Genomic DNA, 20,911 nt, shown 5'->3' on the forward strand with positions numbered 1-20,911 from the left:
ACATGCTTGAAAGAATAAACTTCATAATTCTCAAAATTCATTCAGTACATTTAATATCAGAAAATTACTTTTGATACTTAAGTACAGTAAATATCAGATACTTTAAGACTTTTACTCAAGTAATATTCTAATATTCTTCTTAAGTCATTTTCTGGTATGAAAGTGTAGCTTTCAGGTACTTCATCCACCACTGATTATATCATGGCAGCAACCGTTTTGTAGCTGTGGGCTGTTCTTCAGAGATTTTAAAAAACAAAAGCAGGAATTTAAGGTAAATCTGCTGTATGTATATACATACAATAAAAGCAGTATGTTTTTAACACACAAGAACTTCATGACCTTAAAATAATATGCTTTAACTACCAACTTAAAATTCAGCCAGTGGTTTTGTCCATCCATTGCAATTCAAGAGTGCCCCCCCCCCCCCCCAAAAAAAAAGGAAAAAAAACCGAATTGCAAGATGACTTGATGAAAATCCTACATGTTTGTAACACAATCCTTACACTCCTTCCTTACACTCGACTACAATCATATGCCAGAATTAGTTTCAGGTCAATCCACAGACTCTGATTTAACAAACGCTACTTTCTGTTTTTCATTTTCTTTGTATAGCAGTATGACAAAGCTGCTGCAACACTACCTGCAGCACAAACAGTTACCTTTGGAGCAGTGTGATTAAATATTTCCTTAATGTCACGTGTAAGGATACGTTTTAATACATTCAGTTTAACAAAGGATGTAGACAGAAGCTTATGTTATATTTAGCTAGTTGTTTCCTACAACACTGACGATAACCCTTGTTGTATTTCACTTGGCTTTTAGCTGGGTGATCATCAAATTGATTTCATAGCCAAACAACCAGAAGCTATTTATGAAACTTTTTAAATTGTGTTAAATTATTACATAGTGCGCCACTAGAGGCAATACGTTGTTGTCCTGTTCATTTTACTCCTTAAATGAAAACAAACACACGAACAAACAAAAAACCTTCTTGTACGAGCCACAGATACGCAGGTCTAGGTGAATCTTGACACTTGGACATTCTGGTTGTTACCACTGGACAATGTTTCAAGGTCAACTGACTGCTGAATGGCTCCAGCGTAGCTTGGTTACACTGGTAAGTGCTACTAGTAATATTAGTGATTCATCTTGTGTTAGCCTAGTATTAACATTCTACAAGAATGGACCAGTTTTTATATGACTGGTGACCGTGAAGCCGCTAGATTCCAAAAGAAAGTCAGCATGAATGATCGTCTGTGCCAGGCTGAGGACAATTCTGCTCCTCGTCCTTCCACCAATCAGTAGTCCCCGACCGTCAGTGCAATATCAGAGCGTGTCTTCATGGTTCCACTTTAAATTTCTTTCTTTGCAGTGGCTTGGTTTTAAAGACATTTCAAATGTTTCACACATTTGACTGAAACCTAATAACATTCTTAATATTTAGTGGCACAGTCTATCTCACAGTGCAGAGGTGAATTGTTTTTGTTTTTAATCTTTCTATTAAGATTTTGAGCTGTTATATTCCTCGAAGGACGTTAAAACGGTTAAAATCCATTTCCACAATGTTCCATACTTTCCAGACACATATAGGAACCCAATCAGCAATTCCCATTCTTCAGTGCAGTGTGAGGATTTCTGTCGGCCAATTGGTAGGTGAAGCTACGCAGCCACATGGCCAATCAGGTATATGTTGTCATACAGGTGGCCAACAAAGTCATCAGAGACATTATGGGCTGCTCGGCGAGTGTTCCTGATAAACTCCCTCTTGGACATTTTGTTTTTGACGTGAGGGCTGGTCAGGTCGATGGACAGCAGGATCAGACTGTAGCACAGCACATACACCGCATCTGCAGAGAGACGACATTAGATGATCATATTTAAGCAGTGTGTTGTACTAAAGATAACTGTTAGTTGTTCATGCAGAAAAGTCACAATCCTGCTAGAATGCTCTAAAGGCTGAGATTTCATTGGTCAGAGAGACACAACCCAATTATGAATATAAGGCATGTTTCATAAAGCCAGGTTTTCAGTTTCACACAATACAACAGCTCATGGAAGCCCTCATTCAACTCATTGAGCCAGAATATAACTTCAAGATGAACTGACATAAAGAGGTAGTGAAAGAAACAGAGAGATCATTCTGTGGATAATTCTGTACTAGACTTCATATCTAAGTATTACGATACATGAGACACACACTGTTAATGTGTTCTCTGCTACTAATCAACAGTCCTCTACTGCTGTGCCCAATCCTGTCCAGAGGGCACGGAGGGGCAGAGGAGCACTGAAATGAAAAGGCTGACCTCAGAGAGGCAGGCAGCCATCCATCCATCCATCCATCCATCCATCCATCCATCCATCGCCAGCCCTGGGCTCGAAACCATTACACTAATCCTCCTAATCACACAAATAGGTCCAAGGAGTTCACAACGCAGGGATTGGTTTCTGTATGGTCTGCTGACAATAACAAAGCTCTAAGTGCACAGTCCATTGACAATACTAAAGCCAGGGATTAGTGGTAAATAAAACCTTGATGGTTTCCCTTCATTTCATGGTCAGAAGTGCAGTAGCTACAAAATAACATCTACTGTCACTACAGTTTCTGGCTCTCTGGCAGCAGGGTGTAAGTATGGTGATGACGTTTTAAATTAATACTCCACAGAGGTTGATTGGTTGATCCCCAGAAATATCAAAATCTAGCCACACTGCTATGACACCTACTATATACATTTACATACTTATACGTATGCTCACCAAAAGTTAACACCATTTTCACTTGAGACAATTCACAAGCATTCTTCTAGTGCCATCCATGGGGCAATTTGTCAATCTTGCCCACAAAATTAGAGCTTGACTGATGTATCAACATGGCTGATTATCATTAGTAAAATCTTCCTCTCAGTACATATCTTTGTGTTTAATATAATCACATTTAAGTGATCCCAATCATATGTGTTTGCTTATGGTACGTGTTCATGCCATACCATCAAATGCCATAAATAGTCCAATATCAGATTCTTTTAACTTTCAAATATCAATAATGGCCTTAAGACCTGTCTGTACACTATTGAGTACTGTGTAGACTGAGATCCCCAGAGGATTAACCCCGTTTGTTAAAGTGGACTCTTCACCTCTTCTTTAACTGATGAAATATTCATATGAAATTTACTTTTTGCTACTTGTACTCTGGGAAGTATGAGCGCTCAAAGCTAATTCTAAAGTATACAAGCCAAAATATCCACCTATCAGGCTTAGACATTTGCCAACAGACAAAACAGCTGACATTCACATTCCAACCTTTTTTCACTCTGATTCCTTCTGATTGTCATTTGTTCCCTTTTAACTTTATTTTGTTCTTTCTTATTGGAATAAGGACCATTGACGTCACAGGTGATTTAATAATTTAAAAAAACACAGGCGGGACATGGAAAAACAGTATGGTGTGCCATGACTGAAAGAGTTATTATTTCATAATCAATCATCTGTAGAGTCAAAGTTCAGCTGATTTTCATCTTGTTCTTATTAACTCACTTTTATTCTTTGTTCAGTGTTACCCACATCCCTCCATCCACCAATTCATTTAAGTTTGGCTTTTTCATCTGTCCCTCCACCCTTTCAGTAAAAAGAACTGCAACATACACATAGAAGAATGTGTGTTCTCATGAGACTTGGAGAGCCTAGTGTCCAGTTTAGAGCCCAATCTTGCAGGCCAAAATCATTAAAGAATATCGGTTCTGCATATATTTATTTTATATTTAGATGTCAATATTTTTTATCTGTAACATATGTACACTGTATTTTAATTGATGCTTGATATAAGATTAAATGATTATCAATACGTAAGGATCACAAACAAGTACAACTTCATACAAGCATGAAGCAAATGGTGGTTTGCTAACAAGTAGAGTCTGTGTAAGAGTTGTAGCTACATAATGATGTAAGTATTTTATTAATACCAATAAGCCTAGGACCACAACCACTACAAAAACTATTAGTTAACATACAGTATGTGTTCAGTATGTAAGTATTTACCTGGACTGAGGCCCAGGTCTCGGACAAGTACAGGGTTGCAGGTACAAAATCTGTGGCTGAACTTGGTGATGAGTGTTTCCAGATACTCTCCTCTCTCCTCCGGTGCGTGGATGTGTCTGAAGAAATCCCGCAGAGCATTGGGGAGGAACTGATTACTGAAGTTATGGAGGGTCACCAACTCGTCCAGAACATCCCGCCTGCACACACATTGACATACATTATTACATACTAAATGCTATAACAGAAGCATGTTTTTTAAAATCTTTACACAGGTACTGAAGGTTCGAAGTCATACGCCTTGGAATTGTATTTTCAAAGCAAAAGGGCACAAATAAATCTAATCGCATGGTAGACACACTAAATAAAATCCACAGTTAAATAAATACACTCTCACAACTGGACTCGCATTAACATATGAGTTTACAAGCATGGTTTTAGACTCTCTAAAAGTGTCCCAGAGATGGTGTGTCTGTGTGTTAACCTCTCGTCCAGGTAAATTCTCAGCATTTTCCAGTTGAGCCGTCTGGTGAGGAAGATGAACTTAGCCAGCTCAGTGGGATGATCCACTAGTATGCCTTTAGACATGAAATAACTGATACCCTACAGAGAGGGAGAGAGATCATACATCTTCTGAGTGGAGGTCTAAAGGGGCCTTAATCCATCTAAAGATCCAGACACACACACAAATACACACTTTGATGTCGAAGTGACAGATTGCTGAAACACCAGACGCTCAAAATAATGACATCATCAAACACATAATTCTGTAGTGACATCATTGCACTGGACACACACACACACACACACACACACACACACACACACACACACACACACACACACACACACACACACACACACACACACACACACACACACACACACACACACACACACACACACACACACACACACACACACACACACACACACACACACACACACACACACACACACACACACACACACACACAACCTGGGAGTGAGTGTGTGCCTATATGACTAAATATCTTTGATGTTTGAGCATGTGTTACCTCCTGTGGGTTTGCATTGAATGTCAGGCAGCCTTCATCTAGTTGCAGATATAGTCTTCTATACGAGAAACCAGCAGGTAGTCTTCTGTTGTAGATGGAGCAGTGACCCCATGTGGACTTACACAGCCTGGTGGATCATACACAATGAATATAGAATAGAAAGAAATAGAAAAAAAAGAGAATAGAACATCTGTGCTTGGCAACACATATTTGATTTTTGTATCTTGAATTTTCTGTCTCATTTCAGTTGGTTATTATTTTGTAAAGTATGTTAGTATATTGTGGCTGATCACAAAATACAGCTGCTGGCACTGCCCAGAGTGATCACATCACTAGTTCGTTACTTTAATAATCAGCACAAACAGGGCTGAGCCTTCTTACCCCTGCCATAGATATTCATCATTTCCCAGGTCCTGCCACACACAGCCAGCCAGGCACAGATCAGTAGCATTCAGGTATGACAGGATGGTGATGCCTAACTCTGGTGGCAGCATCTCCAAGTCTATAAAACCATGTTGCTCTTTACCTACAACCACCAAAAAAATAAAAAAGACAGAAGGAGGCAAAAACTAAAATCGAATCACAGATTCCTGTCAGATTCCTGTTGTTGGAGAATGATAGTAAGCTTCCATCAACCTGACCGAAGATGATTTAGAGAACAGGTTGAAGCTTTTTACTTAAAAAAAACCCAACAGATTCCTACAATTAGGAAACAGATTTGTTTGTGCATCAAGTTAAATAAGAGTGAATTCATTTCTGCCACTGTAAATAAGACATGCACATAAACATAACGTATCTTGCCTAAAGCCTGTGTATGATGTTTTAACATGCATGTGTACTGTGCGACCTCACACAGTTAACTCATCTTACATTCTGTCCGAAATGAGGAGATGTCTTCCAACAACATATTCTCTAGAGGGTCTTTGGCATAAAGCACTGTTTTATTAGGATTTATGTCTAAAAGAAAAAATCATGTGGAGTTTTCCTTCATGATGTCATCTTTGCAGGGAGATGAGCAAATGCTTACATGATACTGGGTATTTGGCTCCTGAGAGCTTATTAGTCTGTGGTTGGTGGTTTGCTGGTCCTATCGCAAATTGTTATTCATGAAAACACCTAGATATTTTGACTACTTTAATCAGGAATATCATAGCATCAAGTCTAGCCTCTATTGTCAAAGGATAATAATATAAATTAGCATGGTAACTAGCAGCAGACTGCCCATGCAATCCATCATCTAATCCACATGCAAAAAGGAGGACAATACAATAACATAGAAAACCTTACAACTTATTCTAAGGTCTCCTCATATGCTCCAAGTACAGACTGATTCTGATGTCAGAGTTTCAGCTGGTACTATACAGCTTCAAACGCCAGTGTTTTACTTCTGGAAGAAGAGCTGGAAGTGGAAAAAAAGGAAAAAATGGCCTAAATGATTAAATTACCAAGTCACTAGGCTGACCAACCAGTCAGACAACTGTCTTTCATTACTGCCTTTAAATTCATATCAAACAGCAGAGGAAAGAGGACACTACAGCTGATAGTGATGTCAGGGCCTGTATCATACTTACCAACAGTCACTACTGTGCCTTGGAGATATTTAACTGAAGTTTAATAATCCGTTATGGTCAACCATTGCAAGAGTCAAAATATTACTGCATGGCTTTCAATGAGGTTCGGGTCCCTTTAACAGTTTTTAATCCTAATAACTGCAATAATAACTCAAAGCACTTAACTCCCCACAATGAAATTAAATGAAGGTAACATAAATGCACCATGTTGGATTATCTATCTCTGCTGATGTTTGTTAACCTATGTAAGAATGAATGAAAGCAATGGCTTCTTCTACATGTAGGATATTAAACCGAGCCCTGTTATTTCTACTGATACTGACTACATGCACACAGCATAAGAAATAATGCAGGAGAGGGGCAACCAAAGAACCTCAACACTAATGAGAAGAGCAAGTGAGTGCTGATTAGTGTGTTCATCGTACCTCCCCTGCGTGTTCTCAGCAGATGGTAGATGTCAGGGCCATAACAGTGCTGAGGAGCTCTTCTCTGTGGGCCTCCATCTCTCCCTGGAGGAAAAAATGTTTTTTTTATTCATTCGTTGTTTTTCCTGTCTTGCATGCATTGTGACTTAAGACTAAAGTCCAGCTTATGTTAGAAAATAACTAGCTCTCTTTAAAGTTTTTTCCAATGACTGTAGTCTCCACGTGCAGTATTTCCATTTACAGTTTTGGTAATTTGCAACAAATTGTTTATGTATGAAAGAATGTGCTCATGACACATGATCTCAATTAGTCATATTATAATTCATTTTAATGGTAAATGGTAAACTGACTGTACTTATATAGCACTTTTCTAGTCTTTTTTGACTACTCAAAGCACTTTAACACTACATGTCACATTCACACACATTTATACACTGATGACAGGCTGCAGAGCAAGTAACAAACCTGCTCATCAGGAGAGAGACCAACCATTCACACAATTGACACACCGATGGCTGCCAAATTTGGGGTTCAGTATCTTGCCAAAGGACACATAGACATGTGGACTGGAGGAGATGGGAATTGAACCGCCAATCTTCGGATTGGTGGATGACTGCTCTACCTCCCCAGTATCAATTAAGTACATTAAGTTTTCAAAGTTTCAGGTTCACTGAATGAATAGTTTCAGATAGTTCACAGATTTTGCTGAATTTTAAGAGAATGACAACAAGGAAGAGACAGACTGACACAGAGTGATGTGAGCAGAGACACAGCAGAAGCAAATTACAAGAAAGAGCAGCTGGTGAGGTGAAATGGATAGTTGACAGAAAGAGGAAAGCGTTGGATTGCTGGGAGATGAGTCAGACTGTGGCGACTGAATGACTGGATGCAACAAAGAAATATTAAAAGTAGTGATAAGAACTTCCTGTGAAACTACTACTGATTTTGAATTATAGATCTTCAAACAGACATCCAGTGTGTTTTCAAGTACTTTAGTTTTTAACAGTTCCTTAAATTCCATTCTTCTTACAGCAATGATTTTATTCAATTTAAAGGCACATAATATTACCTCAAACATGAAGGGCATTTCAAATGAGTTAAATCTATTTTAGAAAATCTCACAATGTCTTGCCTTGTATCCTCCTTTTATTTATTCTCTTGGTTTTATTTTAAGCAAAACATTATTTCGTTTTTATGTATGCAAATGCATGAGAATGACCATTAAAGTGAATCTGAATCTGTTAGTCCTGCTGAACTGATATTGAGTGGAATGAGTTCATTTATAAGGACTGCAACCCAAAGCTGTCTTTTTCAAGCTCATATTTTGTTTGATCAGAAAAGCATTATCACTCACACGCTTCATTAAAAACGTGAAGGTTACCTGGCTCTTGTCTTCCTCCTTCGTGGTCAGCCAGTCGGTCGGCTAGCTCTTCCTGAAGCTGCTGCTGTTGTCTGGGAGGCAGCCTCCACAGTGCCTGACCCATCTGTGTTGCAGCACAGTGACACAGAACAAACAAATCAGCTAAATGATGATGTAAAATAATATGCTGGATTACCACTCACCTATCTGTTTTGTATATATTTGCCAAAATCCTCCTTCTCCTCCTACTTGACTAAACCAGTTGGATTTATTTCCTATTAGAAGACATGATACTGGGGCATGTAAGCACTGGATCCATGTGCCTGTCAGTAAATTAATTGTTAATTTAAAAAACAAAACAACTAGTATACTAATAAGACTAATAAATCTGATGCCACTTAGCACAGGATAAACTGTCAGCTCTATTGTATTCCTCACTATGATCCTCCATTACTCACACACAACACATGAAGAAGCCAGATCCACAAGACAGTGTGATACCAAGTTAGTTTAGAAAAAAAAAAGAAGCAACAACACTGTAACTCAATACGATCCTAAATAAGATTAGAGTCAAAGCCCGGACACTGGTGTGCATGTAATCAAACACTCTGTCTACTCTACTTCACAAAATATGTACCATGAGCAGATTACTTCTCAGGATGTAACAACACACTGTCTTTTATTGTATTGTTCAATATAATACATGTTCATCCAGAGTTGAATTAACCAACTCCCCTCAGGTTATATTCAAAATCTGTCCAACAATAGTTAGCTGCCGAAGTTGAATTGGGATCGTATTTATATATTTTTGCGTTGTAAATCACTGTTTGTGTTTCATGTTTAAGACTGTATGCTGTGACTTATGAAACATTCAAAACCTAATTGTTATCTTCAAGTCTCAGAGAATTCATATCCATTCTTAACACTGTACAGCCTGCTATAGATTCAATCACATCTATGATAATGTCTATGACTGTAACAAACACATGCCTCTCACTGAGATTTAAAATGAATATATCACATTATATTTGGGTCTTATTGACAAGTTAAACTACATTTCTGTTTCTACTGTGTGCCTGCAGATAAAAGGTTAACACCAGGGATTGAGATGATTGTGCTTTCAAACTTATTCTGTCACTTTAAGGCTGAAATTCCTTCAAATTGAGATGATACATAGATCTGGAACATATTCCTGACAGCAGCTACTAATGCTTGTCCCAACCCTGATAAACTGATAAAGTTAGCCTCGTAGCTTTCCTACTTGCGTGTGTGTGAATAAACAAAGCAGCCTGTCTAACGTCAGCTGTGTTGCATAAACAAATCCATTAAACTGTTGTCAACATCAACGTTGGAAGTTCCAGCAAGCTAGGTAGTTTGACCTGTAAGCCCCACCTTCCGTCCAATACCATTGGTCAAACAGATTACAAGAGCAGGCAAAATAGAATGCCATTGGTTGACTCGATTATCACTCACAATCTGTTGATACAAATCCCGAGTTAGCTTATCCAGCTAGTTTTGTGTTGACGAATACAGTGTCAACCCGATCTGATTAATGTTGCTGATTAATTAAAAGGCATTTATCGTGTTTCTTTTATAAGCATGGCGTAGTATTTCCTAATAAGCATGATACGAGCTAACGTTACCTACCTGAGTTTAGTGATTCCTGTGACAGCCCGACCAGCACACAAGGACCGCTGGAAATGCACTTTCCCCGCTATCAAACGTGTTTGTGTGTCATTTCGTTTGGCTAGGTACGAGTAAAAGTGAAGCAGTTGAGGAAGAAGCTTTCATAGCGCAGTTAACTCTATTCTCATATGTTTTTACCCTCCTCCTCCTCCTCCTGTCACCTCTGCCCCTCCTCTTCCTCTCCCCCTGTCATAATAATCATCGCAGACACAAAACCTGCACAGCGAATAACATTTGAAATTATACAAAACGGAGTCAAACGCATACATTGACTATGTGAATACACGCTGTACACGCAAACTGCTAAACTAAACTAAACTTAAAAAAGTAGAAACGCAGCGTGCGTAGAAAATGAATTTTATGACGTCAAGTCGTTATATTACGTAAAATCACGTGCGTTCAACAGCCAATCCTGTTTCGTGCAGTTGGTCGCCCGGCAGAAACAAAATAGATCCATGAGCTGGCCGTAAAGAAGTCTAATTTGGAGTTAATCTGTTTTTTGGACTGAGGGTAAAATAATTTAGACTAATATTCACGCGTTCAAGCAAAGTAGTACGCTATATTATCGTTGTCTTCTAATTCAGCCTCTACATATCTAGCAGTTTTGGTTTGTCACGATAGTACAGGTAAGTTAGAACTATGGCGTTAACCTCGGATAGAAAACTGCTTAAACACTCTGCGACAATAAACAATGAAAACAGTCTTTTTAATTAACGTTAGGTAGTTGCTTCTCTCTTCAGTTTAAGATGCTGTCTACTGGAGATGTGCAAGGTTGTCTTCGTAAACTAGAAACTCTTCTGCGGGTAATAAAGTACCCAGGGGACGTCGACTACAGTGGGTAAGTTAGATCCTAATACAATACATTACAATGCAATACAATGTAATGCAATACAATACAATACAATACAATACAATACAATACAATGTAATATGATATAATATAATATAGTATAATACAATAACAAACAACGTATTTATAAAATTCACTAATACCATTGTTTGTGCTAGTGACCCTCAACGTTAACAGCAAAAGTTAATATTGAAGCCATTTAACTTGGAGCCTGCCTTTATAGCAGCATAACTTCTGAGTATGATATAACAAACGTTATGTCAGTAGGTGTCCTATAAATAAGATGTACAATGAGCAGTTCAAAACGTTGTTATCCACCCATGATCCAAACGTTAGCCCACTGCTTTTCACTGTGTTGTCAGGTGGAATATATCGAAGACTAATGTTCATTACAGTTCTTAAAGTTGGCAGTTATTGATGTAACATTAGTTTACAGGGACAATGAAAGCATTTTCTTCCACAAATATCGTCACAATTTGATTCGATTTTTGATCGGAATCTATTTATGAGAATACATAATCTAAGATTATAGCCTCTCTCTCTGTCACACAACATTTTTTGTAAATTGCCTGGAAGTGAATTATTATGCTTTAAACATGATTTGTGCAGACTTGAATTTGACTCAATCCATGAACTTCAAAGCATGTGTGTTCGTGCGTTCACAATTTCCTACATGGTTTACTATCCTAATTTAATTTAATAATTTTGTAGTATGCACAGTGGTTGTAAGTTGATTTTATAGGTCTAATTCAGATATGGTAATATAAGTGAACAGTACAGAGTGCGCAGTGATTTATGATCCAGTCATGACCTCATGTCTCGTTTTCCGCAGAACTACAATGCTCCTCCCAGCTTTGTTCTTACATGATTTAAACATTGCCCCTGTCTCAGGTGCTACTAATGCACGCAGTTGGCCTCTGAGCATGTCTGATAATTGTGGGTGCTAGTTTCCTTTTGTAATGCTGTCTGTGTACCACAAGGCGTCACTATTGATCCAGTGTAACATACAGCACAGCTACAGAACAATCACCTTTGATTCAGTAAGATAAGATAAGATAAGATAAGATACATTTATTGATCCCACAGTGGGGAAAATTCATTGCTACAGCTGCTCAAAAAATAGTGATATAGAAAAACTAAAACAAAACAAATGTATACAACAATAAAACTAAAAACTAAATAAAAGGACCCAAATTTACTTCTGGTTACAATTAAATTGTGTGATTCTTGGCCAACATTGTTTTTTTTTTTTCCTTTTTATGTTTTCCGTTATTGTATAGAAACAGAAGAGACAAAGACATCCCTAACTAAAACAAATACAGAGCAAACACAGCTGTGAGAATGAGATGCTGGCAACATTGTGTACATATCAGATCAGATACATAATGCACAACAAACCCATTACCAAAAATTAACATTAAGATTAAATGTATTTGAAAGTGTGTGTGTGTGTGTGTGTGTGTGTGTGTGTGTGTGTGTGTGTGTGTGTGTGTGTGTGTGTGTGTGTGTGTGTGTGTGTGTGTGTGTGTGTGTGTGTGTGTGTGTGTGTGTGTGTGTGTTCTTTTTAAGACACAATTTTGATCAAAATTATTGATACCCTTGCATTTTATTAAAATAATGCACCATCTGCCCTGAACAGCTCAGGAGGTAGAGCGGTCGTCCACCAATTGGAAGATTGGTGGTTCGATTCCCGGCTCCTCCAGTTTACGTGTCGATGTGTCGTTGGGCAAGATACTAAACCCCAAATTGCTCCCGTTGCTGTGCCAACGGTGTATAAATGTGTATGGATGGTTAGTTTCCTCCTGATGAGCAGGTTGGTACCCTCTGTGGTAGCTCCTGTCATCAGTGTATGAATGGGTGAATGTGACATGTAATGTAAAAGAGTTTTGAGTGGTCATAACGACTAGAAAAGCGCTGTATGAGTACAGTCCATTTACCATATTTTATTATCAAAGCATGTCTATGTTTGGTTTGCAGTGGAACAAAACAAAAATGTTGTTGAAATAACTGTACTCATGCTTATTCTACAAAAACATTCTGGAAAAAAATGATTGGTGCCGTTTGCAAGTTGTAAGAAATAAATGAATTGTAGTGATACTTTAAGTAGACTACTGTACTTTATATCTTTATAATCATTCATGTAGCCAGTTGAAGAAAAGAAAATGACCACCAACCCCTATATTTACAGAAGAAAAAATGAAGCCTTCAAAGAAAAGAACACCAAGCCTACAGTGAAACATGTGGAGGCTCAGTGATGTTTTGAGGTTGTTTTGCTGCCTCAGGCACTTTGTGCCTTATACATATATTAAAAACATACAGCCCAGTGTCTGAGTCGCAGGTCATCGGTCTTCAAGCTGGATAATGACCCCAAACATACATCAAAAAGCATTTAGAAGTGGATGAGAAGAAATTGTTGGACTGTTCTGAAGTGGTCTGCTGTGAGTCTTGATCTGAGTCCCATTGAACATCTGTGGAAAGATCTGAAACCTGCTGTTGGGAGATGGCAGCCATCAAACCTGAAGGAACTGGAGCAGTTTGCTACCAGTGCAGAAGTGTAGAAACCGTATTCACATATATGGTATTTTTTTTATCCGGTTAAACCTTTTTTCTAACTGAAAAAAATGCAGTCGGACTGAAAGTGTAAGCGTCACGTCATTGACCCATTTACAGAAAGAGCAGTCATTGCCTCCAAAGGCTGCTACAAAATGTGCTACAAGATATTCAGTTACCAATATTTTTGGCCATGCCATTTTCATTTGTTTTATTGTATTAAATACATTTTAGATGTAGTAATTATGAAATAAAGAATGATGAATACCATATACTTCTATCAGTTTCAACTCAGTACAGAGAAAATGTAGTTTCTTTTTAAAAAGGTGGAAGATATGATCAACCACGTCTGTACATGAGCTGCTGCATAACCTGCCAGGCCTATGTTTGGTTTGGATTTTTGCACCAAGATAGACAAAAATGATCCATTCCATGTTCTCTCAGATAAATATGAGAATACAATTACTAACTACAATAAAATGACACCCTCTGTTCTCATTTTAAATTATGAAGTTTGTGTTATTGGGTAAAAATGTGTTAAGTGTAATGCATCAATGTTTAATTGCTTGTTTAAATAAAAGTTTATATTCACTACATTAAGCAAAATATGTCTGCTGACTTTGGCACACTCTAAAATAACTACAATCATTCTCAGATTTGGTAGCTTCAAAATGTGATTGTGACTCACTGCCCAAACACAACTGACTGAACTTGAAATTCACACTCCCATGAACACCTGTTTTTAGCTGCTGTGTAGCATAACAACAAATGATGTCATATCTCATTCTCTCATTTTTTCACTATCACCAGCCTTTCAAAAGGAGATCCCTCAGCTTTCCTGCCAATAGTGGGCTTCACCTTGACTTCCTTCTCTCCACCTTTTGCTGAGCAACTAGTGGAAGCTGGACTGGAGCTGACTGGCAAATCAGACCTTAGATTCACTGACACTCTTTATAAGGTAACTCTCTCAAATTGTCAGTGCTCTGTTTTCAGGGGTGCACAAATATTATTGTATGGAGCATTACGAAATGCTGTTCCTGTCTGGTTTCTTACACATGCATTATTACTTTCATCCTCTTCCTCTTGTGTGTAGGTTCTACGAGATATCTTCCACTATAAGCCCATTCTGACTAAGCAGCAGTTCCTCCAGTGGGGTTTCTCTCAAAGGAAAATCTCTGTCGTCTGTGACATCATTAACTTGGTCTTACAGAGACACAACCAAATGAAGAAGGTGAAGAACCTTTTAATGGTTTGTTTTTATTTATATACATGTCAAAGTTTGTCTTGATTGTAGATATATAATTGGACCTGTGTGTGTGTGTGTGTGTGTGTGTGTGTGTGTGTGTGTGTGTGTGTGTGTGTGTGTGTGTGTGTGTGTGTGTGTGTGTGTGTGTGTGTGTGTGTGTGTGTGTGTGTGTGTGTGTGTGTGTGTGTGTGTGTGTGTGTGTGTGTGTGTGTGTGTGTGTGTGTGTGTGTGTGTGTGTGTGTGTGTGTGTGTGTGTGTGTGTGTGTGTGTGTGTGTGTGTGTGTGTGTGTGTGTGTGTGTGTGTGTGTGTGTGTGTGTGTGTGTTCTAGCCCAGACTCAGATATCATGCCTCACACAAGGATGTCCGAGGACAAGCTTGTCCAACACTGCCTGATGAAGACACTGTAAGTATAGTGGAAACTGCTGAATGCACAGTAGAGTACCTAATGAACCAGATAATAATGCGAGTGGACTACAGCTGTGGCTCTTATTTTCACATGTTTTTAAGAACAGAAGAGATATATAAAAATGTAATTTCTATTTGTGCAATTTAATAACCGTTTCAAGAACACAGAGAACATACTAATACCCAGCTAACAAGCTGATATACAGTTGCAAAGTAGGAGTCACCACTGGTTCTAGACGTAAAAAATTATTTTTCTCATAGACAATGTTACTCACAGATGAAGCACTTCCCAGTTAAATCCTCACTAATAAAGATGATCTGATTTCTTTATAAAAATCAAAAACTTAATTTCACTTTTGAGTGAAGTCAGCAACTATGGACCTCTGATTGGACCTCTCTTTGCCGAGGCTTAAGGGTAATGTCATATTTTCATTACATTTACATTTTGTCATCTGGCAAACGCTTTTATCCAAAGTAATTTACAAACATGGCAAGACAATCAAGCATTAGAGGACAGTGACTCAAAAAGAGCCATATAAATTCTCAAGTAGCTGACCAGGTATAAGTGCAATGAGATAGAGCGCAAGATAGAAGTTCTTTTTTTTTTCTCCGTTGTTTTTAAATGATTAAAGAAACAACTAAAAGTAGACAAGTGTCTATTACCAAACATAAAACAAAAAAAGATGACTGATGAAAGTATCCATTTTCAAGCTGAAACACTACAGAAATCTACTGTGTCCATTTAGTTATATCAAGACAGGAAAGCTTTATGTTTGTAAAGTATTTAGAGGTTCACTCAGTATGTTAAAAGATGTGAGGGTCTTGAATGTGCTTGCCAGTGGATGTGTTTTTTTATTGAGCAGTCAATGGCACATGGTCACAGGTACATTAAGGCTAACTCGATGTCACTGAAATATCAAACAGTCAGACAGGTGCTGAATGACGTGAATGAATGACTTTTCTCTGTACTTAAATTACATGGTTTGGGGTTTTTTGTGTTCCAGGTGTCTGACAGGCCATTAGTTGTGAATCACATAGAAAATCCATCTGTTTTTCCCCAATCCTTCCATAAGGATGAATTATCCTCCCATAATGTAATGGATGACTCTTATCTTGAAGTACACACTTCCAGTTTTGTTGAAAATGGGATTACAGAGCTGGCAGGAGGGGAGGAGGACAAGGATTTTGCTCTTCACGTAAGCATCTCCTAAATCAATATACTGTAGAGACTAGGTGAGAGCTCCTGCTGCATGTTGGTTTATACATTCAAGATTGTAAAAGTTTACACAAGATTCTACTTATTTGTTAAATTCCAGTGTTGGACTTGACAGGCTGGTACTCTGTAGTTTGTGATTGTCTGTTTTCTTTTCATTTTAATGTATTTGATTCTCTGATTCTTTCTTTCTGTCTTGCAGTACTTACATCATTTACTATCTTGAATGCTTTCAAAAGTAATGCCATGAATAGTTTTTATATTATTAGAGATCAATAATAACTCATGTGCTGTCTTTACTGTCTGTCAGTCTCCAGAGGTGGAAGGAAGGCTCTCAACATTGGAAGCTCAGCTGGGGAGCATCCAGTTTGTGTTAGACAGGCTCAGTATCCTGGAGAAACGCCTGGAGGAGCATGACAGACGGAGTAACAAAGATGAGGTTGATAAGACAGCTCTTTACTCAGTTTCTAATCCGATTTATTATTTTCTTTATTAGACAGACAGAAGCTATACATGAGTGCTTAGACTGATGTCCAGTGAGTCCAGTTTGGCATGAAACTGCCCCATTTGTTTAATTCATAGATTCATCAAAAATAACACAGTAGGGGTGCCTTGTGTGGCTATTCAGTTGGAACTACACTAATTCTAGACAAGTATTCATGTGGTGATTAGAGCTACTATATAAATGTGTTCCTTTTTGCTATCGATTTATACTCACCGTTTGATCAACAAGCAGCCATGGCATCTAATAGATACCAAAGTTCAGATGTTTGCTACTGGATATAAATAATTAAGTTTAGTTATTTTTTTGTATGTTTCCTCCATGAACACCACCTTTTATACTTTGCGAATTTATTGTGTTTTATTAATTTCTATTCTTTGTTATTCCAGAATGAAGTCATTACCATCTCCAGAAGGAGCTGGGATCATCTGATGAGCAGAGTCCTGTTACTGGAAACTAAACTAGAACTGAGCAATACACAGGTAGGTACACAGTTCCACATAGACTCTAATGTAGTGACTGATCTTATATTAGGCCTACAAACTGTTTCTGCCTGTTATTGTGTTGAACCTCTCTGTAACTCAATTGAACACGTTCAGACATTATCACCTGGCAGTGGCTGGGTTTACAACAAATTGCCAATAGCTACATGGACAAATCCAGAGCAGTTTAATTTATCTAAGATGAAATAGTGTCGTTCCAACAGCTGAATTACACACACCCAAGATATGAAAAATATATTGTAAGAAATGTTGTCCTATTAGTCTATGTGCAATACAAATTACAACTGTAAAAATGATCCCTGTTGTTGCTGTTAGGAGTATTAGTATAGAGGTTTTATATGATTTAGTCATAACAGGCATACTTTATATATATATACACACACAATATTGTGCTGTCTCCTTAAGACTCATGAAATTTTTCACAGTTTACACACCACTCCTCCAGGTTGTTGTGACAGTAGGGTAAGCAATGTTGCTCCCCAATTACTTCCACTAGCTCTTGCCATCTGTACGAAATACATAGAAAATACTGTATAATCCTTCAGGCGTGTTGTGGGTCTGCCCTGAGGTCTTTTCTGTACTCTACTGTAAGTGGACATGCTTGGAATTCCTTCACGTGGGAAGCATCCCAATCAAAAGCATGAAACAACAGCAGCTTTCTGAGTGTGAGCCCAGATACCCTCGAGCAGACCAAATGCAATAATTAGACAATTGAAAGGAAATTAATCATTGACTATTTATGTGTATATATGTATATGTGTGTGTCTTTATATATATATATATATATATATATATATATATATATATATATATATATATATATATATATATATATATATATAAATATATACTAGTCTACCTGTCAGTCACCACCCAAATCTCATGAGCAAAGGAGAGAGCTGGAATGTGAAGTGACCAGTAAATCAAAAAGTTAAGGTTCAGCTCCCAGCAACAATCAGTCAGTCTCAGGCTCCATCTTTCCCTCTGTCAACAACACGGGAATTATGAAGCAATGTTACAGCTCTTCCCAACTTCATGTTTGGGATCTTTTTGATATTGTGAGCTGTTGTATTGGTCACCTTCACAAGTACTGAAACAGCTTAAGCTTGAAACTTACACTAACTGGTCAAATGAATCAACAAATATAGTAGTATATTTTTATTCAAAAAATGATAATGTCATGTCTTTTTCAGTCAAGTGTCCCACCGCCATGCCAGTCATCTACCTTGTCCTGTTCTTCCAGCTCCATGTGTGATGCTTCAAAGGTAGGATAGACTGTCACTATGGATCAACAAATCTCAAACTAAAGTTGTTCCAGCTTTTTAATGAATAGGATGATTAAGTTGTAGATGACATCACTGGATTTGTTGTTTTATTATTTCACTTCACAGAAGTCAGTTTTTAACAATTTTTCAGAGGATATTTCAACTACAGTGAATTTAAATTGGACAGCTACAGTTTTTAAAGAACCTCTTTAAGAACCTTCAAGCTTAACCCAAAATATTGTTTTTGAAGATCACAAATACACAAATCCTCTCTGAGATTCTTTAAAAAAAAAAAAAAAAGGAGTTAATTAAGCTTTTGAGGTTGTGTATCAAAGTGATTGTGTGTGTTCTTCCTGTAGGTTGCCTCTATTTTAAAGACCATTAACAAGACAAATTTAGCATAGCCTGTGAGTTACCTAATAATGCTCCACTAACAGCAGGATTGTCATAGTTGTATAACATTGTCTAATTTTAAAGTATATGTTTTTTTCCTCTTCCTACAAGTTGGTCCTTATAGAAATAAAAATAGAAAGCAATCTGCCTGCAAATTTCTTGCTGTCTCAAATATCATGACTGGAGCACAGCAGTGGTTTACTAAATGACACCCAGAATCATTTGACCTGACTATGCAAACGATGCACATGAGGCTGGCTATGAGGTAGCAGCACACCTGTGTCTAATGCTTTCTCTTCTAGGTGCAGCAGTATCCCAAAGTTTGGGAGATACAACTTCATTGTCTTGTCTTTTGTCCACAGGAGGACCTTACAGTCAGGCTAGCGAGGATCACCAACATGTAAGTTTGTAGATTAAAGTATTACATAATCATAATCCACATAATGCCTTGTTACAGTTTTAATTATTGGTATGTATGTTTCTGTATGTCTGTTTTATAGGATGAAGAGTACCTCCAGTCTGCTGAAGAACACTGAATCCACTGCAACACAAAGCAAATAAATGATCATAACTGATCCTCATAAATCGTATTAATGTAGCTCGACATCACAATTTTTAATTTTGTCTTCTTGTCATTGTTAATATTTCTTATTAAACCATAATGATCAACATTATCTACCTGTCAGCTTACTTTATAACTTTTCTAACAAGCTGTCATATAAAACAATACGTCTAGAGGTGCATTTAACTCAAGACTCAAGTGAAATGACTGTGAGGTAGAAATACTGTCACCATGAGAAAATCTATGTGAAGAGAGGAAGACCTCTGCTCAGAGAACAGATGACTTGATTTCCACTGTGTTAGCCCTCCAAAATTAAAGGCTTCATTCTTAAAACTGCAAGTGCTAATGTGTTTCTTTTTTGTTATTAACATATTAATGTTAATAATATGTATAATCCAATCAATCAAACATTCAGCAACAAAATTGTATTTTTACTGCAAGAAGGTATGGATAGAAATGTTAATTATCACCAGTCTTTCCTTCATATAGTAGCAACATACTTCCACAGTGTACATCCATGTACTGGTTCCAGATGTATGAAGTCAGTGACATCAAGCACCACCAATTACCAAATTTGAATTATTGTTGCCTTTTTGATGTATACATGTTAATTACAAAAAGCACTTGTTTTGACACCTGGCAAGCAAAGCAAAGCTCCTCAGCCTCCTCAATACACTGAAGAGCTGAATCAAGATGATGAAAGCCACAATCCCTAATTGATTTGAATTGATTACAACTTAAGAGAAGAGGGTACAACTGAGATGTCCATCATACGAAATACAGAAATCATTGTGGTGGAAATCTGTGTAACAGGATTGTATTTTCCCACTACAGGCAAGGCACATCCATATGTTTTCATTACAATCATACTATGTGATTCTTGTGTTCTTTGACTACTTGATGGGTTGAGCCAGTAGCACCATCATCATGTCATGTCAGGAGATGCTCTGGCTCCTGTGCAGCATCCAGATTGAAAACGTTTAAAAAGTCTCCACCCCAGTATGACAGATATCGTCCATCTGTGAGTGACAGTGAAAAATGACTCTAATAATTACTCAGCTCAGTGTAGAATCTCTGGAAGTGCAAAAAATATGTATTCTTTATTTGTTCAAGTTTTGAGACGTCTGTCTGACATTTCTGCCACAACAGCATTGAAACATTACATTTCAAAATATAGCCACAAGCCAGAAATGATCAGGGCCCATGCAGACTGCTAAAAATCACAACATTTTGCACTTTTAGACAGATGACCAGATGCAGATGATGAAGTTAACATGATAAAAGTATTTTGTATCTATAGGCAAAGCCATTTT

General features: G+C 37.7%; 2 protein-coding genes across 2 annotated transcripts; one reads left to right on the plus strand and one right to left on the minus strand.

Moving 5' to 3' along the window:
* Positions 1-239: 239 nt before the first annotated feature.
* fbxo8 (F-box protein 8) lies at positions 240-10,245 on the minus strand. The gene is made up of 8 exons (XM_062437896.1): positions 10,070-10,245; positions 8,444-8,546; positions 7,063-7,146; positions 5,448-5,592; positions 5,067-5,193; positions 4,514-4,632; positions 4,033-4,229; positions 240-1,847 (listed from the first exon to the last, which is right to left on the minus strand). Exons 2-8 carry the CDS (start codon positions 8,544-8,546, stop codon positions 1,660-1,662), a joined length of 963 nt encoding a protein of 320 aa, XP_062293880.1. The 5' UTR covers positions 10,070-10,245; the 3' UTR covers positions 240-1,659.
* Positions 10,246-10,854: 609 nt separating this feature from the next.
* cep44 (centrosomal protein 44) lies at positions 10,855-19,707 on the plus strand. The gene is made up of 8 exons (XM_062436467.1): positions 10,855-10,946; positions 14,319-14,466; positions 14,602-14,739; positions 16,684-16,812; positions 17,265-17,357; positions 18,572-18,643; positions 19,399-19,436; positions 19,537-19,707. Exons 1-8 carry the CDS (start codon positions 10,855-10,857, stop codon positions 19,595-19,597), a joined length of 771 nt encoding a protein of 256 aa, XP_062292451.1. The 3' UTR covers positions 19,598-19,707.
* Positions 19,708-20,911: the final 1,204 nt, after the last annotated feature.

This window comes from Scomber scombrus, chromosome 2 (assembly GCF_963691925.1).
Source record: "Scomber scombrus chromosome 2, fScoSco1.1, whole genome shotgun sequence".
NCBI classification, from domain to species: domain Eukaryota; kingdom Metazoa; phylum Chordata; class Actinopteri; order Scombriformes; family Scombridae; genus Scomber; species Scomber scombrus.